The sequence below is a fragment of the Orcinus orca genome, chromosome 13, assembly GCF_937001465.1.
Source record: "Orcinus orca chromosome 13, mOrcOrc1.1, whole genome shotgun sequence".
Lineage (NCBI taxonomy): Eukaryota > Metazoa > Chordata > Mammalia > Artiodactyla > Delphinidae > Orcinus > Orcinus orca.
The window spans coordinates 53,944,658-53,963,449 of record NC_064571.1 but is presented as its reverse complement, the minus strand read 5'-3'; the positions used below and the strand labels follow the sequence as shown (position 1 = coordinate 53,963,449).

The 18,792-nt window shown below is 49.1% G+C and overlaps 1 protein-coding gene across 2 annotated transcripts in view; it reads left to right on the top strand.

The window, feature by feature from the left end:
- Positions 1 to 8,080: 8,080 nt before the first annotated feature.
- The window catches only part of EPAS1 (endothelial PAS domain protein 1), an 88,978-nt gene continuing 78,266 nt past the window's right edge, over positions 8,081 to 18,792 (top strand). For both annotated transcript variants that reach the window (XM_049696371.1, XM_004264992.3), the window contains exon 1: positions 8,081 to 8,644. Coding sequence is in view for 1 of the 2 variants with exons in the window: in XM_004264992.3 (XP_004265040.2) it covers positions 8,619 to 8,644 (26 nt within the window). In the remaining variant the exon portion in view is untranslated. The remainder of the gene's footprint in view (positions 8,645 to 18,792) is intronic.

Here is an 18,792-nt window from a genome sequence, read left to right as displayed (position 1 = left end):
GCGGGGGGCTCCTCTTCGTTGAGGTGCGCGGGCTTCTCACTGCGGTGGCTTCTCTTGGTGCGGAGCACGGGCTCTAGGCACATGGGCTTCAGTAGTTGTGGCGCACAGGCTCAATAGTTGTGGCTCGTGGGCTCTAGAGCACAGGCTCAGTAGCTGTGGTGCACAGGCTTAGCTGCTCCGCGGCATGTGGGATCTTCCCAGACCAGGGCTCAAACCTGTGTCCCCTGCATTAGCAGGTGGATTCTTAACCACTGAGCCACCAGGGAAGCCCCCCTCTCACTTTAAAGAAAAGGAAACTGAGGCCCAGAGATAGAAAATTAGTTGTTCAAGAAACTCATACCAGACTGTCGGTTCCTTGAGGAGTGGAATATGTCTCTTTGCTCTTGGTATTACCAATGCCTAGCAGGGTGCCTGGCATACACTGAACAGTCAGGAGATGCTGATCAAGTAAATACTGCATATGAATGAATAAGTGAATGAACGAATGAGTACATCAGCCAAGATTTTTAGCTGCAAGTAACAGAAATGATCTCTAGTTAATCTGAGGAGAAATGGTTCATTAAAAAGTTCTGGGTACCTCACAAAATCTCTGGGAGGGTTGGAGAGCCAGCCTCAGAGGTAAAGCAGCCAGAAACAAAGCCTCAAACTGGAACCATAGCTGCCGCTGCAGATGACTGTAGTTTGCACGAACTCATGACTCTGGGTGCCGATGCCAGCACTGCTGGCATCAAGATGCTGTCACCGAGGTGGCACCCAGTTTGCAAGATGCCTGCTTCCCTCAACCACTAGATTCAAAGTCTGGGCAGATGTGTCTGATTCAAAGAACCTGAGTCTCATGTCCATATCCTGAGTTCCAGGGAGGCCTAGGGCATATGGCATTTTTACTTTCTATAGTGAAAAGCAGGCTTTGCTTCACAAGGTAAATGAGGAACTCCCCAAACATAGAAAGATGCTAAGGTTTAGATGCCAAGGGGCTAAGAAGAAAGAAGAATGTCCATTACCATGAATGAATTAAGAAAATGTGTGGTGCATTTGGCTAACTCGGGCCTCTGTTTGGCCCGTTTGGCTGACTCTTGCTTTAAGATGTCCCTCCTTCTTGCAGCCTCCCTATCACTTATTTCTGGGAGCCCCTGGAGCATTTTCCCCAAGTTCTCTCTGGTGCTGCCATTTTCTTCCTAGCCTTCTACAGCACTTCCTGTGATTTCCATAGTTAAGTCCTCCTTCTTCAAAATTGGGTCAGTACCTTTGCCACTGCCTCCTGGGCCCACTTTCTTTTTCTGGGCCACCTCTTGACTCTCTTCCAATGAGTCTCCAATATTACTGTGGCTTTTGATGTCATCCACATGCACAGCTTTGAAGGGACCCAAAGACCCCTGAAACAGTTATGTTGAACAAGTGGGATTTTTTTTGGGGGGGGTACACGGGCCTCTCACTGTTGTGGCCTCTCCCGTTGCGGAGCACAGTCTCTGGACACGCAGGCTCAGTGACCATGGCTCACGGGCCCAACTGCTCCGCGGCATGTGGGACCTTCCCGGACCGGGGCACGAACCCGTGTCCCCTGCATCGGCAGGCGGACTCTCAACCACTGCGCCCCCAGGGTACCCCACAAGTGGGATTTGTATGGTACAATTACAAGGTAACATTATTATTTTCTTCCATTAAACTTCTGATGGACTATTTAGTTCCTATTTTGAGTAAAACCTCCTTTAGGTCCGAAGACTTTTCCAGTCACTCTTAAGCAGTAAAAATGGAAATTCCTTTGCTCGTACTAAATAATAGTCTGAGTCCAGTGTAATAATAAAAACTCCAAGCTTCATCCCAAGTTAAAGCTCTGTCCTCCTCAGCTCAGACCTCCTTCAGCCTGGAAGCCTGTGTGGACGGAGGATAGATGGTGTCTGTTGCTTGCAACGTAGAATCTTGACTTAATAGATTCATTTGTTTGTCCGTTCATACATTCATGTATTCATTTGGTCAGCATTTACTGAGTGCCCATTTTATGCCAGGTGCCCTGCTAGGTACTGAGGATACTAAGATATTCCTCACCTGGCACATTTACTCCCATCCCCCTACTACCTTACCTTTGTCTCTCTAGTATAGGAGGGAGGAAAAGTCTTTTTTTTTTTTTTTAACTAACATGGGTGTAATTCCCTGTGGCAGCTGTTCCCCTTTCATTATCTTTGTGTGTTTGTTGGATATTCCCCAACGGTCCCCTCTAATTGCAGCCCTCATGGCTCCTGCAGCTGGCCACTTGTGATCTTCCCAGAGTTTCTTCCTCCAGTGGTACTTCCACTTTCTTCTGCTGAGATCTCCTTGAAGAAGTGCATTTGGACAGTACCCTCTTTAAAATCCTAGATGGTTAAGCCTGTGGATTCCACATCCAATCTGTAAACACTGGGCAAGGTAATAGACCTCGTGACGGCTGCCCAGATCCCCCTTCAGAAATGAAGGGCATACTCCCCCAGGTGCTGTTGCCCAAGATCATACCTCTTCCCCAAGGGCGGCCAGCACCAACGGCTGATCAGTGCAGAGGTATAAAGTCCTGGCCCCTCCACCTCACTGTGGGGCAACTCTGAAGGGCCATTCCCGCTTCAGAGGTTCCTGGGGCAGGGTGGGGGGCGGATTGGATGAGGTCTTTGTTGAGGCTCCACTTCTCCCTCTGCCCAGTTCTGCTTCCTTCCCTTTCCCCCCACAGGTGCTGATTCCAAGACCACTCCCTAGTAAACCTCCCTCTATGCTCACCTCCCCCTCACGCTGGCTTCCAGGGAATCCAAACTGCAACATGCACCGTCGCCATGATGTAGGTGAGAGGGAGGAACTTTCGAACCCGGCCCTCCCCCTGGCTGCAACAGGCCACTTCGGCCAGCCTCTCACCCATAGGCAATCCCCTGTGTCCCTCAAGCTCTAGGGGACAGGTATCAACCTCAGTACATGGTCCCCAGGAAGCCCCAGTCACTAGACCTGGAGAGAGCGGTCAGGAGGGTCCTCCCTTCCTCCGTGGTACGGGAAGGGGGAATTCCATGACGTTGACAACTCTACCCTCAAGACCCAACGTCTCCTCACCCATATCAATCCAGGCACTCCCTTGAGGTCAGCGTCGGCTAAAGCACGCAAAACCATCTTCAGAAAGCTTTCTCCCGTTCTGTATTTTGGAAGGAAGGGGAGTTGGTTCCTCTTGTCTTGGGACCTCAGTTGAAACTGAGCTAGAAAAAGTCCCATTTTAACACCCGGTGATAGGCCAAGGCCACACTACAGGAGTGAGGAGGGTGTCTCTGATCCCCACTCTGTGTCATTCTTAGTTCTGCAGGCTCCAGGGTAGTGCTGTTTGGCGACCAATATCATCATTTTTAGTGACAGTAGCACCTTCATTTCTGCTTGTGCCTTTTTGTCTCTAAGGTGGGGCTGGTGTGTCCTTTCTATCGGCTGTTCCTCCCACGTGTGTGTGATTTTGCCACCCTGGCAGTGGCGCCCACCAGCCTGGCGGATGGGCCAGCCTAGGTGGGGCTTCTCTGGGCCCTAGCTGCTTCCATGGCTGCGACTCTAGCTTTTTCGACTTTTTCACTCGGTCTCTCCACCCTCCCACCCTCCATCACCAAATTCTTACAGCACTTATTGTTTAGCCTCTATGATTTTTCTCTCAATTCTTGTATTAAAAAAAATTTAAGAATATATAAATTGTATATATCAATTTAAAAATAGTTCTGGGGAGAAAACGGGAATCGTTACTACATTAAAAGATTCTTATTGATTTCAGAAGCCTTGAAAAGTGAGTAAACGCGTGTCTCATTATCTGGAAACGCAGGGTGTGCACAAATAGACTGTCTGCTCCTGGAGGGAAGGGAGCCACTGGCTCTTCCTCTTCCACCAGCTTGATGCCCTGAAGCAGGATACACGGTAGCCATGGACCAATGACTCCTTTGCTACTAGTTTAAGGACAGCATGATAGACAGACAGGACCTTTCATGGGCAAAAACCTCATCCCTAGACCTAGAAATGGAAGCCATTAGTCTCTAAGTCATTGATTATCCAGACTTGAGACGTTGGGGAATCTGTGGTTCTTTAAAACTGGGTCCTTCTTATCGATAAGCACTTAGGAATACAAGTAGGAAAAAAAGCTTGACCCTTTCCTCCATAAAAATCACAGAACTCTTTTTGAAAGATGACAGATTCTGGACTGGGGGTGTCAAAAGTCACAACATTTAATGTTAGATATGGCATATGTCTGTGTGAACTATCCCATAGCTTTGGCCTGAAGCCAGACACGGGAGGGGTAGGGTATGGTTTTCTGGCGCTGGAGTTCAGTGACGGGAAGTGTGAGGATAGATTTTTGTAAAGTCACAACTTAAGAGTTGGTTTGGGGCTTCCCTGGTGGCGCAGTGGTTGAGAGTCCGCCTGCCGATGCAGGGGACACGGGTTCGTGCCCCGGTCCGGAAAGATCCCACATGCCGCGGAGCGGCTGGGCCAGTGAGCCATGGCCGCTGAGCCTGCGCGTCCGGAGCCTGCGCTCCGCAACGGGAGAGGCCACAACGGTGAGAGGCCCGCGTACCGCAAAAAAAAAAAAAAAAAAAAAAAAAAGAGTTGGTTTGTTTGGAGGGAGTAACATGCAAGTGTTACTTGTTATTTCAAGTGTTATTTCAACAGAGAAAGAGCCATGGCCTCTGTGATTGCCCTTCCTCCCATCTCTGCTCCCAAGCCTGCAGGCTCTCCCAGCCCCCAAACAACTAATTGGCCAGATGAGGGCCAGATGGGTAATCCTTGAGATAACATACCTGGTAGCACCAAGACTAGTGCGGGGTCTTGCATGACCCTGCATGACCCTGAGAGCCTCTCTTGCCTCACCTGAGTTTCAGCCCTGATATATGATAATGCACTGAAAGTTGTAAAATACTAAAGAAATAGCCCAGCCTTCCAATATCTCTTCTCCTGGGAGATCCTACCATTCCAACATAATTCCAACCACATCCTGGACCATACTGTTACTTTAACGGATTACTGAGGTCTTATTTCTTCCATCTGCACACTGCATCCCAGGTGCCTGCTATCTATCAAGTTTGTAACTTAACTCATTGTGTCTATCCCATCCTCCTAGGGGTGTGCTCTATAGAGGAGAGGAAGCTAGAGACCCAGTCTTGTTCCCTGTTAAAACAAGATGGGTGTTTCCCTGCTGCCACAGCCTTTGTCACCAAGCAGTTCGGTCTGTAGTTGGGAGAAGGTAGGAAGATTTGCTGGGAGATGGGCAGTTTGCTCCCATTTTAAGCAGCTTGGGTGCTTTGCCTAGCAGTGCCCTCTGCTGCCCTCTGTGGCCAAAACATCAAGGTCTCTAGAGACACTAAATCCTGGGATCCATCTCTCCCTGCCATCATCTTTTAAAGCTTTTCTCCTTTAGTTCTCCATGGGCTTTAAAAAGTAAAATGGGATACTCTAGCCACAAGCCTGCATCTGGGTTACACTCTTAGCTCCTTCCTGCAAAGGTTGTTGAACTGAATTCTAGAAGAAATCTTAAGAGGTCATTGGGCCCCTCAGATCAGCTGGCTCCAATCCTTCTAAGAATTATATAGGCTTTTAGCAAACCTCTCACTGCCAAAATCCCAGATTCTTCAAAGTTACTCACTGGGATTTCCACAAAATCTGCGTGGTTGTTTACTTTAGCTTGGGACCTTTCGCTTAGAGGGCAAAAGTCCCAATTAGAAACATGGGCAGGCTGGCCATGAGAAGGATCTATGTTAATAGGGTTGATGTGTTCTTGACTGACACTTTACCTTTCCACTTTTTTTTTTAACACCTAAGAAGTTAATTTCATAAGCTCAACCTTGCTGAAATGTTCTCTTTGGTTTGGAGGTGTTGCTTTGTGACTGGCAAGCACAGCTGAGAACTCAGAGGTTTCTCCTTGCTCTGGCAGTGCATGGCTTTCGGCACCTGAAAGCCATCAAAGTACCTGTTTCTTCTCCCACTCCAGTCCCAAGGGAGGTGAGTAAGCTTATTGCTAATTAATAGAGAACTGTGTCTCACAAATTTGAATTCTGCGTTAAGACAAGTAAATGTGTCCATTAGGATTGGCTGGCTGGAGAAGCCCGATATAAAATCAACTCATTCCTGAAACCCACCAGCACCAAGAAGTGGTTCCCCAGAGGGATTTGCAATTTTTGTTTGAATTTCTTAACTGTCAGGCCTGATATTTGGTTTCAAAGTCTGTGTGCACAGTGCTCGGCCACCCTAGGAAAATGAGAAAATGCCTGTTTCCTCAGTTCTCCGCTGCTTTTTTCGCCTATCCTTATTCTGCTTTCCAATGCCTTTCAAAAACTCCTGAAAAATATCTCCACCCCTCTTACAGGATGCAAGGGAAAAACACGTTTATTTTGTATTTCGGTGGTGACACAGACTTATACCAAAAAAATTCTTATGTATATTACTTTTTCTTGACATTTATTTTTGTATTATGGTTAAAAAAAGCATAAATTTACCACCTTGACCATTTTTAAGTGTACAGTTCAGTATTGTTAAATATGTTCACATTGTTCATTGTCTAGAACTTTCTCATCTTGCAGAACACAAACTCTATGCCTATTAAACACGAATCCCTCACCCCACCCTCTTCTGGTTTTTTTGTTTTCTATGAATCTGACTAGTTTAGAAACTTCAAGAATGGAATCACACGGTGTCTGTGTTTTTGTGACTGGCTTATTTCACTTAGTATAACAGTCCTGAAGGTTCATTACCCAGATTATTTTTATATAAAATGTGGGGAAACTAAGGGGGGAAAAGGAACAGCAAGGCTTAGGGTCTCAGGGTGCCACCCATGCTTTCTCTTCTCCAACTCATACCTGTGAAGCCTGCAGGGACCTTCTCAAATGAGCTTCAAAGATTAAGAGCCCCCGGTCCCTTCCAGAAATATCCCTGCTGGATCGGTGCCATGTAGGTAGGGAATAGGGTGGGATTCATTGGGAGAGCAGCTCAGCGAAGGTCAGAGCAGAGGCTCCCTAGCGGGCGCGGGTCCATAACAGCGCTTAAAGATTAGCAGCTGGAAAAATCCCTGGGCTCTAATGGCCTGCCCCTGGATCTCTACGATCTCCCCACACCCAGCACCTGCAGTCCCTTAACAGGGCTTCAATCGGACCGTAGAAATACACTGGGCAGCCCTGAAATTCTGCGATTTGAGGACACGCTGTCAACTTTTATCCCAAGATCACATTGTAAAGCCAGACTGCCTTCTCCAATTCTGAACCGGCCCGGACCCGCACGGTGGTGGCCAGGTGTTGGGAGCGGGATGCGGCAAACCAGACCGCTCGAAGGACCTCCTCTCCCGCATCCCCGCTAGCTCAGCACAACCCCGCAAGCAACCGACGTGCCAGCTAAAGGAAGAGAAGAGCAGAGACAGCACTAGCTCAATTTCACTGCACTATTTTCCGCGGACCCAAAGGCGCAGAGGCTCGGTCTCCCAGCCTCTCTCTTTTCGGACGGCAAAGCCAGCTACGTTCTGCCGGAAAAAAAAAGCTCATCGCCCAGGCTGAGAGCGCAGCGCTGGGGCCCTCGGAATTACCGTCACCGGGCCCAAGGGGACATGCAGCGGGGCGAAGGACGCGGGAGCGCGGCACCGCCAAGCGGCTCTGCGAAGCGCGGGACCCTCGGCGCTCGCGGTTGTGCCCTGATCCCACGGCAGAGGTGGGAGGACGCCAGCGCACGGGAGCACTCCCGCTCCTGCAGCACTCCCGGAGACCGACTCCTCGCTGCCGCCTAGCCCCACTTACGGTGCGCCTCCCCAGTGCGGAATCCCTCCTAGCTCCCCGCCACCCCGCAGACCTCATAAACAACTTCTGGAACCGCAGAGGGCGGAAGCGGGGCGGACGGGCCGCAGCCGAGCGGAGCGCGGGGGCAGTGGGGCGGGCCGGGGTCAGGGCAGAGGCTGCGGCCGCGCTTCCCTATTGGCCGGGACGCCGTGGGCTGCCCGGGCGCGCGGCGCGGGCGGGGCGGGGCGGGGCGGGGCCCTCTAGCGCGAGCCCGCCCCCGCCCGCTGCGCCCGCGCCCCTCGCGCCCGCCCCACCCCCCCCGCGGGCCGCCGGAGTTTTTAAAGTGGGCTGGCGGCCCCGCGAGCCCGACATTCGCGAGCGGTCCGCCGCACAGCTCCGGCGCCAGTCGCCTCCCGCCCCAGCTTTCCTGAGGCGGCCGTACAATCCTCGGCAGTGTCCTGAGACTGTATGGTCATCTCAGCCTCCGCGTCCTCCCGGCCCCGGACTCTGCCAACTCCCGTCGTTTGAGCCACTTCTTCTTTTTTGAAAACCCAGAAGAGTGACTCCTGACTCCTTTTCGAAGGAAAAGGGAACCTCGGCCCCCTTCTCGCTGCCCTTCTTTTGCGTGTGACAGCCTCCTCCCACTCCTTTCCCCGACCCCGCCTCCGCGTGCAGGTTCCTCCCCGTCACCTTTCTCCCCCCCCCTCCCCCGCACCTAGCCAGCCGCCCGCAAACTTCCACCTGGCTGTGCGGGCGCTCGGGACCTGCGAGCACTCGGGACCTTTAACACGGGCGCGGGCCTCCGGGAGTGGGCTAGGGCCACAGCGAAGGTAGCGGCGGCAGCCCCCACCGGCCCTGGAGCTCAGGTGCTCGGCGTCTCAAAGGGCCCCCGCGACAATGACAGCTGACAAGGAGAAAAAAAGGTAAACGGGCGTCCGGAGCTGGTTCAGGGTGGGGGTGGGAGTGGCGGGGCTTCGCGGGACCGGCGCGACCGCGAACCGCTGGGAGAGGAGCGTGGAGCGGTCTTTGAGGCCGGGGGATAGATTTGGAAAGTTTGGCAGGGGAGGGCAGGTGCCCCGTCTGGGGACGCGCGGCTGCGGTTTCGCGGTTGAGAGTTCTGTGGCCCGAAGGAGTCGGGAATCAGCGCGGGCAGCGAAGCCAAGAGGCCGAGGGAGATGGCCCTAGAGGTCGGAGGTGCTCCCGGGGTACCTTCCAAAATCCATCCCCCCAAACCCACCCCCGCACCAAACCCCCGCGGCCAGCATGTTGAAATGTTTCTTGGTTGACTCGGCTCAGGTCAACTTTCGACTTTCTCACGGCTCGCATGAGGGGCAGCACTCACTCCTCTCTTTTCCTCGGGACCCTTGGGGTTCTTCCAAACGAGCTCTGCCCGTGCTGCTCCCCAGACTGGCGAGGGGCCGGAGGCGGAGCGCGGCGCTGGTAAGGGCCCCAGCAGAGCGGCCAGGACGCAGCAAAGGGCCCCACTCCAGGGTTCCAGACCCCACGGAAGATGGGAGAAGCCCCTTTCCTGATCCCGCATCTTGCCTCGGCGGGAGAGTGGGTAGTGGGCCGGGCTGCCTCGCGGAGGCAGGTGTCTTGGTGTGTGGGGAGGGGATGGCGACACCGGGCGCTCCCGTCAGGTCCCGGTGTCTCTCTCCCAAGAGGACAGAGAAGGGCAGCCACGATCTGCCCGCCTGCCCTCGCCAGCCTCTCGGCACTAGCGGAGAGGCAACCTCACTGCCCTCTCCCGGCGAGGGTGAGAGTGCACGGCGTGGCGTGCAGACGTGGGAACCGCCTTGCCTCCCGCAGTCGTGCGTGGCTAGCCGCCTGACCCCCCTCTCCTCCCAACCTCCATTCGTGCTGCCCCGCGGGCTGGAGCTTTCAGCCCCGTATTCGACGGCGGCTGGCGGGGCTGGTGTGCGGAGAACTGTAATCGAACGCGCGGCCGGCTGAAGGGCCTGAGCCGCGGGAGATCAGCTGCTGGAAGGCTGTGCGGTGGTTCGGGGATGGGGACCCAGCCGCGATGGGCGGGGGTGACTGGCCTCGAGCCGGGGAGCCCGAAGAGCTCAGTGCTTGGGTCGATTTACTCTTGCTCCGACTTCCACTGTGGGACCGGAGCCAGAAACCGTGTATCCTCTGGTCGAAAGCGGCGGTTCCCACCTCGGGGCACCGATAAGGATTTGATAAACAGGAGCGAATCGAGCCCGTTCTGGCCGAGCGCCCGGGCCCTTCGCTCTCGGATCGCTGGGGGGAGGGGATTGAGCCCGGCTCCCGGGTTGCGGCCGCGGCTCCCCTCCCGCGTCACGGTGGCGCCCCCAGGCTTGAGACGGCCGAGGGAGCCTTGCCCTGGCCGTTCTGGGCCCTGAGACTGCAGCCGTCGCTCGCCCCCGGGGGCCTCGGAGCAGCCCAGGAGTCCTGTGTCTTTGAAGGGCAGCGAAGCAGGGAAGGGACTTGAAGATTCCAACGCATTTTGTTAAGCCAGTATAGCCTGCCAATAATAATGATTGAACGATCAGAAGACAAAATTATAGTCAGCTCCTCTGCGCGCGCTGGGCTCTGGAGCCGGCGAGGGAACTTATTGTGCATTTTACAAGTGTGATGCCTATCGGTGAATGTTGCAATCGCGGAGGTGGGGCCTGATGGTAATCTTGACAGATGTGTGAAGTGTCAGCTTCTCCCGCGCGGCTTTGCGCGGGTCCTGTGCTATTATGTATGTTAATCGTCGCAAGAAACTTGGGAGTAGGGGCAGAACTATTTCGACATACCTGGCTGTAGTGCCTCTTTCGTTAGAGATAGAGGGAGCCAGAATCGGAGCAGGAAAAAGTTGGGTAATCAGACTCCAAATTATTCACTAGAGCGGCAGGTTTAAGAACCACTGTGGGGATTGCCTGTGAGATGCCTAGGAGGCTAGAGGCGGTGGCCCCGCGTGTCTACTTTCTGCGCCTTGCCTTTGGTTTTATGTCGCAGACTGGCAGGGCAAACAGTGTGTCCCTCACCAACTGGAGTCCTAAGAAAGGTTGTCCAATTCATGTTGGGCTAATTGTTTTGAGACGTATTTACTTTTCTAGTCTGGCTCTGTTTGCTGGGGGCATGCTCCTTGCAGGACCAAGGTGAAATTCAAATATGTGAACCAATGCATTGAAAGTTGGTGTGTCACGTAAGCGGCGGTCCTTAGCTTTGCCAGAGTGCCTCACAAGTTCGGTGTGACACCTGCTATGGGGGCTTTCAGATTAGGATTCTGTGTATAGGTTCTTAAGATGTGATTCTTCTGGTTCTGCAGAGCCATTTCTGCCCCAAAATTCCAGATTCATGGAACATTAGCAATGTTCCTTCTAACAACAGTCTTGCAAGAAGTGGACAGGATTATTTTGTTCGAGAAAGTTCACGCATCGATGGAGATGTTAATGTTTAATAAAAAAGAGTTTGCTTTCTAAACGTTGGCTGGCCGACTGGGTTTCAGAGTGTGCTCTTTTAGCCGTGGTGGGCATTCCTAGTGACATCAGAGATGGCCAGAAACAAGCTTGCTAAGGGTGCTGCACTCACTCACTTTCTGCACTCATCTGTCAGGAGTGAAGTGAAGGTCTCATTAATCAGGGTTCCTGGTTCTGTGAAGAGCTAGAAAGTGTCTGGGCTACTCACTTCCTGATAAAAACAATTTCTGAGCCCCTTCCCTGGAAGAGAAAATAGTCTGGAAGTTCTTAGGTACATGGGGATTGGAGAGTGGTTTGGGTAAATATAAGTTGGATCTTTGGATAATCAGGGATCAAAGTCCATTCCCAAAGCCAGACCCAGCTCAGAGCTGCTTTCCAGAAAGCTTCGATTGCTTAGTGTGGGGCCTTCGGTGGGAGGAAGATCAGGGGTAGCAGATCATAAGTTTTCTATCTCTGTCTCCCCCTGCCAACTGGATGTAATGGTTCCTCTGCTAAAATAAAATCAAAGCCCACCTTTTTTTCTATTCGGAAGGCAAAAATATTGCTGGACAGTTTTCCTCAATTTAAATATACTATAAATATTCCTTCAACATTTGATGTCTCTTTCCAATTGCATTACCAGAATGCAGGTGTGATAAGGAATTGATGTAACACGTTATAGGTTCAGGTGAATAAAATTTAATTCACACAGCTTTCATTAAGTTCAAAAGAATGCTATGACTACAGGTTTTTTTCAGCATTGCTGATGGGAAGCTTACAATTATTTTATGCAGGGACTATTCTCCAGTGGAGCAAATTGCTTTATGAGGCAGAGAACTACCTGTCAGCAGAGACATTCAAGCAGCTACTATTGATAGATTGATTCCTGTATTGAATAAGTTGGCATTTTCACTAGGAGTGAAAACCATGAGAACAAAACTGTTTAATTCACTTTGAATGTAAGTCAGTCTGTGTCTCTTTGTGTGTGTGTGTGTGTGTGTGTGTGTGTGTGTGTGTGTGTGTGTAGGATGATCCTCAACTTTCTAGGAATCTATTCTGTAAAATGTTTACAAATAGAAGGAACCAATTAGATAATTCTTAGTGCTCCAGGATTTCAGCCCAATACATTTGAAAATATTTGCTGTCATTAATTATCTCAAGATTTAGGCTTTTCTGCTTCTCAGGAAATCTCTCCAGTGGTATTGGCTTATTTTTTTTGTATTTTCCTCAGTTCTGTCCCATACCAACATGTGTTTTCATTTTAGCCTAATGAATCTTCCCTATTGTATTTGGTACTGACCATCATTGATAGTTCATAGCAGGTAGGGCTTTTGCCAATATTGTAAAGTTAGCAATGTTTGCTCTCAGGGTCCCCAGTACCCTTTACCCCCACCCTCCCCAGTACCAATGTCTAGTTTCGTGATGAAAACCAGCTCTGCTATTCACGATGTAAACCAATAAAGACAACAAATGTGTATTGAACACCTACTCCGTCTTTGGATAAAATGCTAAAGAGATATTAAGAAATAAGGGAATGTGGTCCTGGTCTTCAAGTTGCTTACTTTGTTTGTGTGGAGGGGAAGGACACACAAGGAAGCTTAACTAAAATTACAGTAGCTGGCAGCTTACCTGTCACTTTTCTGTTGAGATCAAATCTTTTGAAGCTAAAGATAAGAAGTTCTTTTTTTTGCGGTACGCGGGCCTCTCACTGTTGTGGCCTCTCCCGTTGCGGAGCACAGGCTCCGGACGTGCAGGCTCAGTGGCCATGGCTCACGGGCCCAGCCGCTCCGCGACACGTGGGATCTTCCCGGACGAGGGCACGAACCCGCGTCCACCGCATCGGCAGGTGGACTCTCAACCACTGCGCCACCAGGGAAGTCCAAGAAGTTCTTAATAGCATTTCAGTCAATAACTATACATTTAAGCACAGACAATTATTGAAAAGTATTGTGTGTTGGGGAGTGGGAGAATGGGTTCCTGGTTTTCCCTGGAATCACACAGGGTAGGCCTAGATCACCAGCATGAAGACTGGCTCTGAGGGAGGTCAAACAGAGGGAGTCAGTGTTGAGGGTAATGAGAGTAATGAAAAGTGGGGGGGGGGGGAGGGTTCAAGGGTATCCCTGTGGTGTTCTCTGACACCATAGACAGAAGAGCCCCCAGAGTTGAATGTTTACTCTTCTTTGTACACTCGCTTTGGTGAGGGGCACGGAGGGAGGCTAGGGATAGAGATTCTGGTCCCACTGAGGATAATCGTGGAGATAGCTATGATTCTAGGAAGACCAAGAAGGGACAGGGAGTTTCTTCATCTGGGCTTTGTGAATGGGATTCAGAGGGGTGGTCCAGGAGCCTCTGAAGTTGGCTGCTGGTGTTATGGATAAAAGCATATTTTTCTCCAAGGGAAGTCAGTTCAGCTCTAATAGGCTTTCAGAAGTTCTGTGATCTGGAGAAGGCAAGCCCTTGCTCTTGGATGTCTGATTTGGTGAGTGCCTTACCTTTTAGGATCTTACTATTCAGGTCTCAGAGGGGTCCTACATTTCACTGCCAGTGTCTCTCCCTGTCTTGGAGATGGGGGAGGAGGTTGGTGTGTACATCTAGTAAAGGTTCTGTAGTGCAGCTTAACCTTACCTGTACCCACCTGTCTGTCCACCTACATGTCTACCCTCAGTAATGGGAGGAAGGGGAACTGAGTGCCCTGCACAGGCTTAGTTCTGGTGTGGTTCATTCTTTTTAGTAATTTTAAAAAATTTTTATTGGAGTACAGTTGCTGTACAATGTTGTGTTAGCTTCTGCTGTACAGCAAAGTGAATCAGCTATACATATATCCCCTCTTTTTTGGATTTCCTTCCCATTTAGGTCATCACAGAGCACTGAGTAGAGTTCCCTGTGCTGTACAGTAGGTTCTCATTAGTTACCTGTTTTATACATAGTAGTGTATATATGTCAATCTCAATCTCCCAGTTCGTCCCACCCCTCCCTTCCTCCACCCCCTCCCCCAGTATCCATACATCCATTCTCTATGTGTGTGTCTCTACTTCTGCTTTGCAAATAAGTTCATCTGTATCATCTTTCTAGATTTCACATATAAGTGATATTATACGATATTCATTTTTTTCTTCTGACTTACTTCACTGTGTATGACAGCCTCTGGGTCCATCCATGTCTCTGCAAATTGCACACTTTTGTTCCTTTTTAATGACTGAGTAATATTCCGTTGTATATATGTATGGTGTGGTTCATTTTGTTACTGCTTCTTAAAATGGCCATGAAATATTATCCTCATGTTTTCTATCATCCTCAAACAGTTATTGGAGGTCTTTTTAGGTACTAGGAATGTGTGTGTCCTTATATCTGCAATAGGACGAAACAAAAAACTCAAACACTTAGTCTTATTTGTGTAAGCACTGTCCTCAGAGCTTTCCATGGGTGAACTCTTTTAATCCTCATAACAACCCATGAGATAAGCCCTGTTATTATCCCCATTTCACTGATGGGAAAGCCAAAGTATAGAAAGGTGAATTGCCAAAGGTCAAATAGGTAGTATGGGTGGAGCTGGGATGCGAATGGGGCAGAATGCCTCCAGAGCCTGTACTCTTTTTTTTGTTGTTGTTAGTATGTTTTTTAAACTTTTATTTATTTATTTTTTAACATCTTTATTGGAGTATAATTGCTTTACATTGTTGTGTTAGTTTCTGCTGTATAACAAAGTGAATCAGCTATGCGTATACATATATCCCCATATCCCCTCCCTCTTGCGTCTCCCTCACACCCTCCCTATCCCACCCCTCTAGGTGGACACAAAGCACCGAGCTGATTTCCCCAGAGCCAGTACTCTTAACTAGTGATCCACACTGCCTTACCTTACCTAAGATATCTATAAAGTATCTAGTACCATGCCCAACCCATGGAAAGTACTCTATAAATGATAACTGCTTTTGCTGTTGTATTTACAATTATTATAATTACTTTTCTCTTTTGCGATTCATCACTTGTATGGAACCTCACACGCAGACAGGGATTGAAGATATGAACGGTAGACTTGGAAGCCCTGGAAACTCTAATTTTTCATGGGTTTTCCTCCACTCTGTCAGGAGATGGTTCTCTACTGCCCCCAAGAAGTTCCAAGCTTTCCACCTCCCACTCTTAACAGGTGGCAAGACTTAAGTAATTCCTGTAACCTTCAGACTCCATTGTGCAGAAGAACCTGTTGGAAGCTCTTCCTCCGTGGCTTCTGGAGAGCCATCTCCAAATCAAGTTGCATAAGACTGCCTCTGGCCCTTTTGATCTTTTGAAATTGTGAGCACAGGAAGGAGAGAATGGACGGGAAAATAAAGAATAGCTATGATCATTGCAATAATAGTATGGTGCGTTTTTATAGAGCCCTTCTCTGATGAGCCCCAAGCTTTCACAGCCATCACACCATTGGCCTCTGCACTGTGAACCTCAAAGGGCTTGTTGAGTTTTCCCAGTGCTGTAGAACACAATTGCATGAACATATCATAACACAGAGAGAAGCAAGCCATATTGGCAATTGCATATCACTGTGTGTGTGGTAGCCATGCATGGCGTGCCAGTATCTGTGATTTTCAAGTAGAGGTTGGTGCAGTTTGTCACCAATGGTCTGGTCCCGCTATGGAAAGCCACAGAACTGATCTGCAAGTGTGAGATCAAGAAGAGTGACGGGGCCCTGTGAGCTCTCTGGAGCCAAGAAGACAGGTGTGTGGAATGGACCAGAATGTTATCTACCTCTAAGTGGTCTTGTTTTCTCCTGTATTCTCAAGAGTACCAGTTTGCTTGACCTCCTTAGACTGTTTCCAGGGGCCAGTTGTACATCAGCAAACTTATAATATGACATGACCATCAGAGCCTTTACATGTTCCCAGGAGGCACATTTTCCCCCCTTCACTTGGAAAAATTCTTTAGTTTTAAAGTTACAAGTAACTTCTATGTGAGATAATGACTCTGGGAAGCAGGTCCTTTTCTCGTGTGGAAAGATATTTCAGCAAAGGTGGTTTGTCAGTAAGGAAAATTACCCCATTAAAAAATATATATTGATTTGCCATGCCCCCATCTGGCGTTTTCCCAATTTTACAAAGCCAAGGAAGTGGATTGTTAGAAATCTCTTCTTATATTCCTCCAGTGACTTTCTGCATCCCATATCCATGGTACCTTCGAATAAAAAATTCAAACCTGAGAGGTTAGTGCTAGGAATCATAACAGATTTTATTGGATGAAGCTGTATAATAAAGCACACGAGTGGGAAAATGACTCCATTTTCTGTACTCACACTTGTAATGTTGGAGGTTAACTAACCCCCATTGCGATGTTGGCTGCCCACAGCTGGTGGGGGTACAGCTGATATGATAGTCTTTTTAGAAGTTCATCAATTCTGTAACAGCTTTAGTTGACTCTTTTGGTCTCATTTTCAGTCTGAGTCTCCCTGCTCTTGACCTATGAGTGTGGGGAGTCAGTGGCTCACTATGAATAAGGGGACACATGGCCTCAATCTGTGTTCAGAAGCATTTTATAAATCCTTTAAAAATACATTGGTTAAAGTGTATGTTTTTTTTTTTTTGGTAATAATCATTTAAATCACTGTGCTGGGTATCTAGTCGTACAGTTCTCTCTCTCTCTCTCTCTCTCTCTCTCTCTCTCTCTCTCTCTCTCTCTCTCTCTCTCTCTCTCTCTCTCTCTGTCTCTTGATGCTCTATTTATATTAACAAATATGTATATTTTACCCTTGATACAAATTTTTCATATTGTTACCACTTTGAATAAGATTTGTCCTGACTGCCTCTGGGTAGAGGGCAGGGGGAAGGAAGGGTAACACATTATCCTAATTTTATGTTTGAGAAATTGAGCTGTGAAAAGAAGCAAACCATGTCACCTGCAGTGAAAGCTACAACTGGACCCAGGTGTCCTCTTGGGCACCTGTTATAAGCTAATGAAGGAGCATGAGCACGAAGGGGGTGACTCAAACTTCAATGCTAACTACTCTCATTACTAATGAGTAATTACAGCAAATATCTACAGGCCTCCTTCCTACCTTTACAGCTTCCTGTTGCTGAAGCACTTTGGAGTATTGAGAAAGATTGTCCTGGAAAATACGTCACACACAGTTGCAGGAAAGAATGGCTTTTTGTGCGCACACAAAATCAGCTGCTGTCTCTGTTTATGAATTCCACGTGGAAACAGCAGAAAATTGTGCCTGTGAGGAGCTGTTCGAGGGCCCATTCTTCAGAACTTCAAAACAAAATTTAAAAAATCAATTCTGGACGGTCAAATATATGGGGAACTGGGACTCTCTGATGTTTCTACAGAGTGTTCTAGAAATAATAGGACCGTGCAAGTAAAACAGATCATTTGATAACCACTCTTTGATGAACATATAACCTCTACACTATTTTTCTGAATGAAAATACTCATGTTTAATTGAGTATATCACGGTATATAAAATATGCCATGTGGAGAATTCAGGGAGCTAGAAGAATATCATTCACTCTGTGAAGATTCAGGCTAAACCCCAATAATGCTCCTTCCCTCTCTATTTGGTTTAAGAAGCACTCCAGTGAAATTGCTTTCTTCAGTGTTTGTAAACCACCGTAACCTTGTGTTTCTCTCCTGTGTTTCCAAGAGTTCTCGGATACTATTTTAGCATGGCAGCCTTCACTCCAGCACTGGCTGAGGTTGATGAAGCTAATTTTGGTGCCCAGGGTAAAGAGAGAGAGAAGTCATCTCCAGAGCCAAAAGGACTTTCTGGTGCCCGGGTTCAGAGCTGCGTGGTGTTACTGGACACACCACATTTCACCCTTAGAACCTTTATTTGTGTGATTGCACAACAAATGTTTATCCAGATATTAAGATAAGAAAAGTATGAAGGTCACATTTTGCTGGTGACAAGGGAGCTTCTCTAAAGGTAACTATATCGCCATGCCACAGGAGTCTGTCTTTTCTCCTGTACCAGGGCTTTAGGGGAATTAGTGGTAGTGGGGCATGGGAGCCACAGCCCCTTCGCAATTTTTTGGCTTCCTTGCCTTCGCTCTGCATGTCCTGGCGCAGCTGACACAGCCCCTCCCATTTGGTGAGGTTCTTTGGGGTAGTCAGGAAGTCAGGGGGAAATGCTGGTCCACTGTGTGGCTGCCCCACTTTCTGGTGCTTTCTGATATTCTCTGGAAATTAGCACCCCCATGCATTTCCCTGCTATCTGACTGGCTGGGAGGCAGCCTGGCTGCTAAAATAGCTCTCCTAGCCTCTCAGAACAGGTTTGCATGGCGCTGATACTGCCCCTATTTTAGGCAGGGTTGTCATGTCCTTGGAGCACAGTGAGTCTTCAGGGTGGGGAAGGGGTTCCTTTCGTGGATTTGAGTGTTTCTCTTGAAGATCTCCAAGGATTAGCTAGACACATTCAAAACCTGAATGAGGACATGGATCCTTGGTCAGGCTTTCTTCCCAAGGGCAGCCTACACAGCCGTGGGAATTCATCTCATTGACAATAAGGGACCCCACTCCAGCCCTCTCACCCCGTTCAACATCACCCAGTGTGCTTCCTGAACCCCAGATGTGCCAGTCTCCTCGCTCTGCCGCAAGGGCTGGTTCACTCCACGTCACAGGTCTCCTTCCCACCTCTGCTCCCTCAGCCCAGTCCCTCCATCTAGGATGCTCTC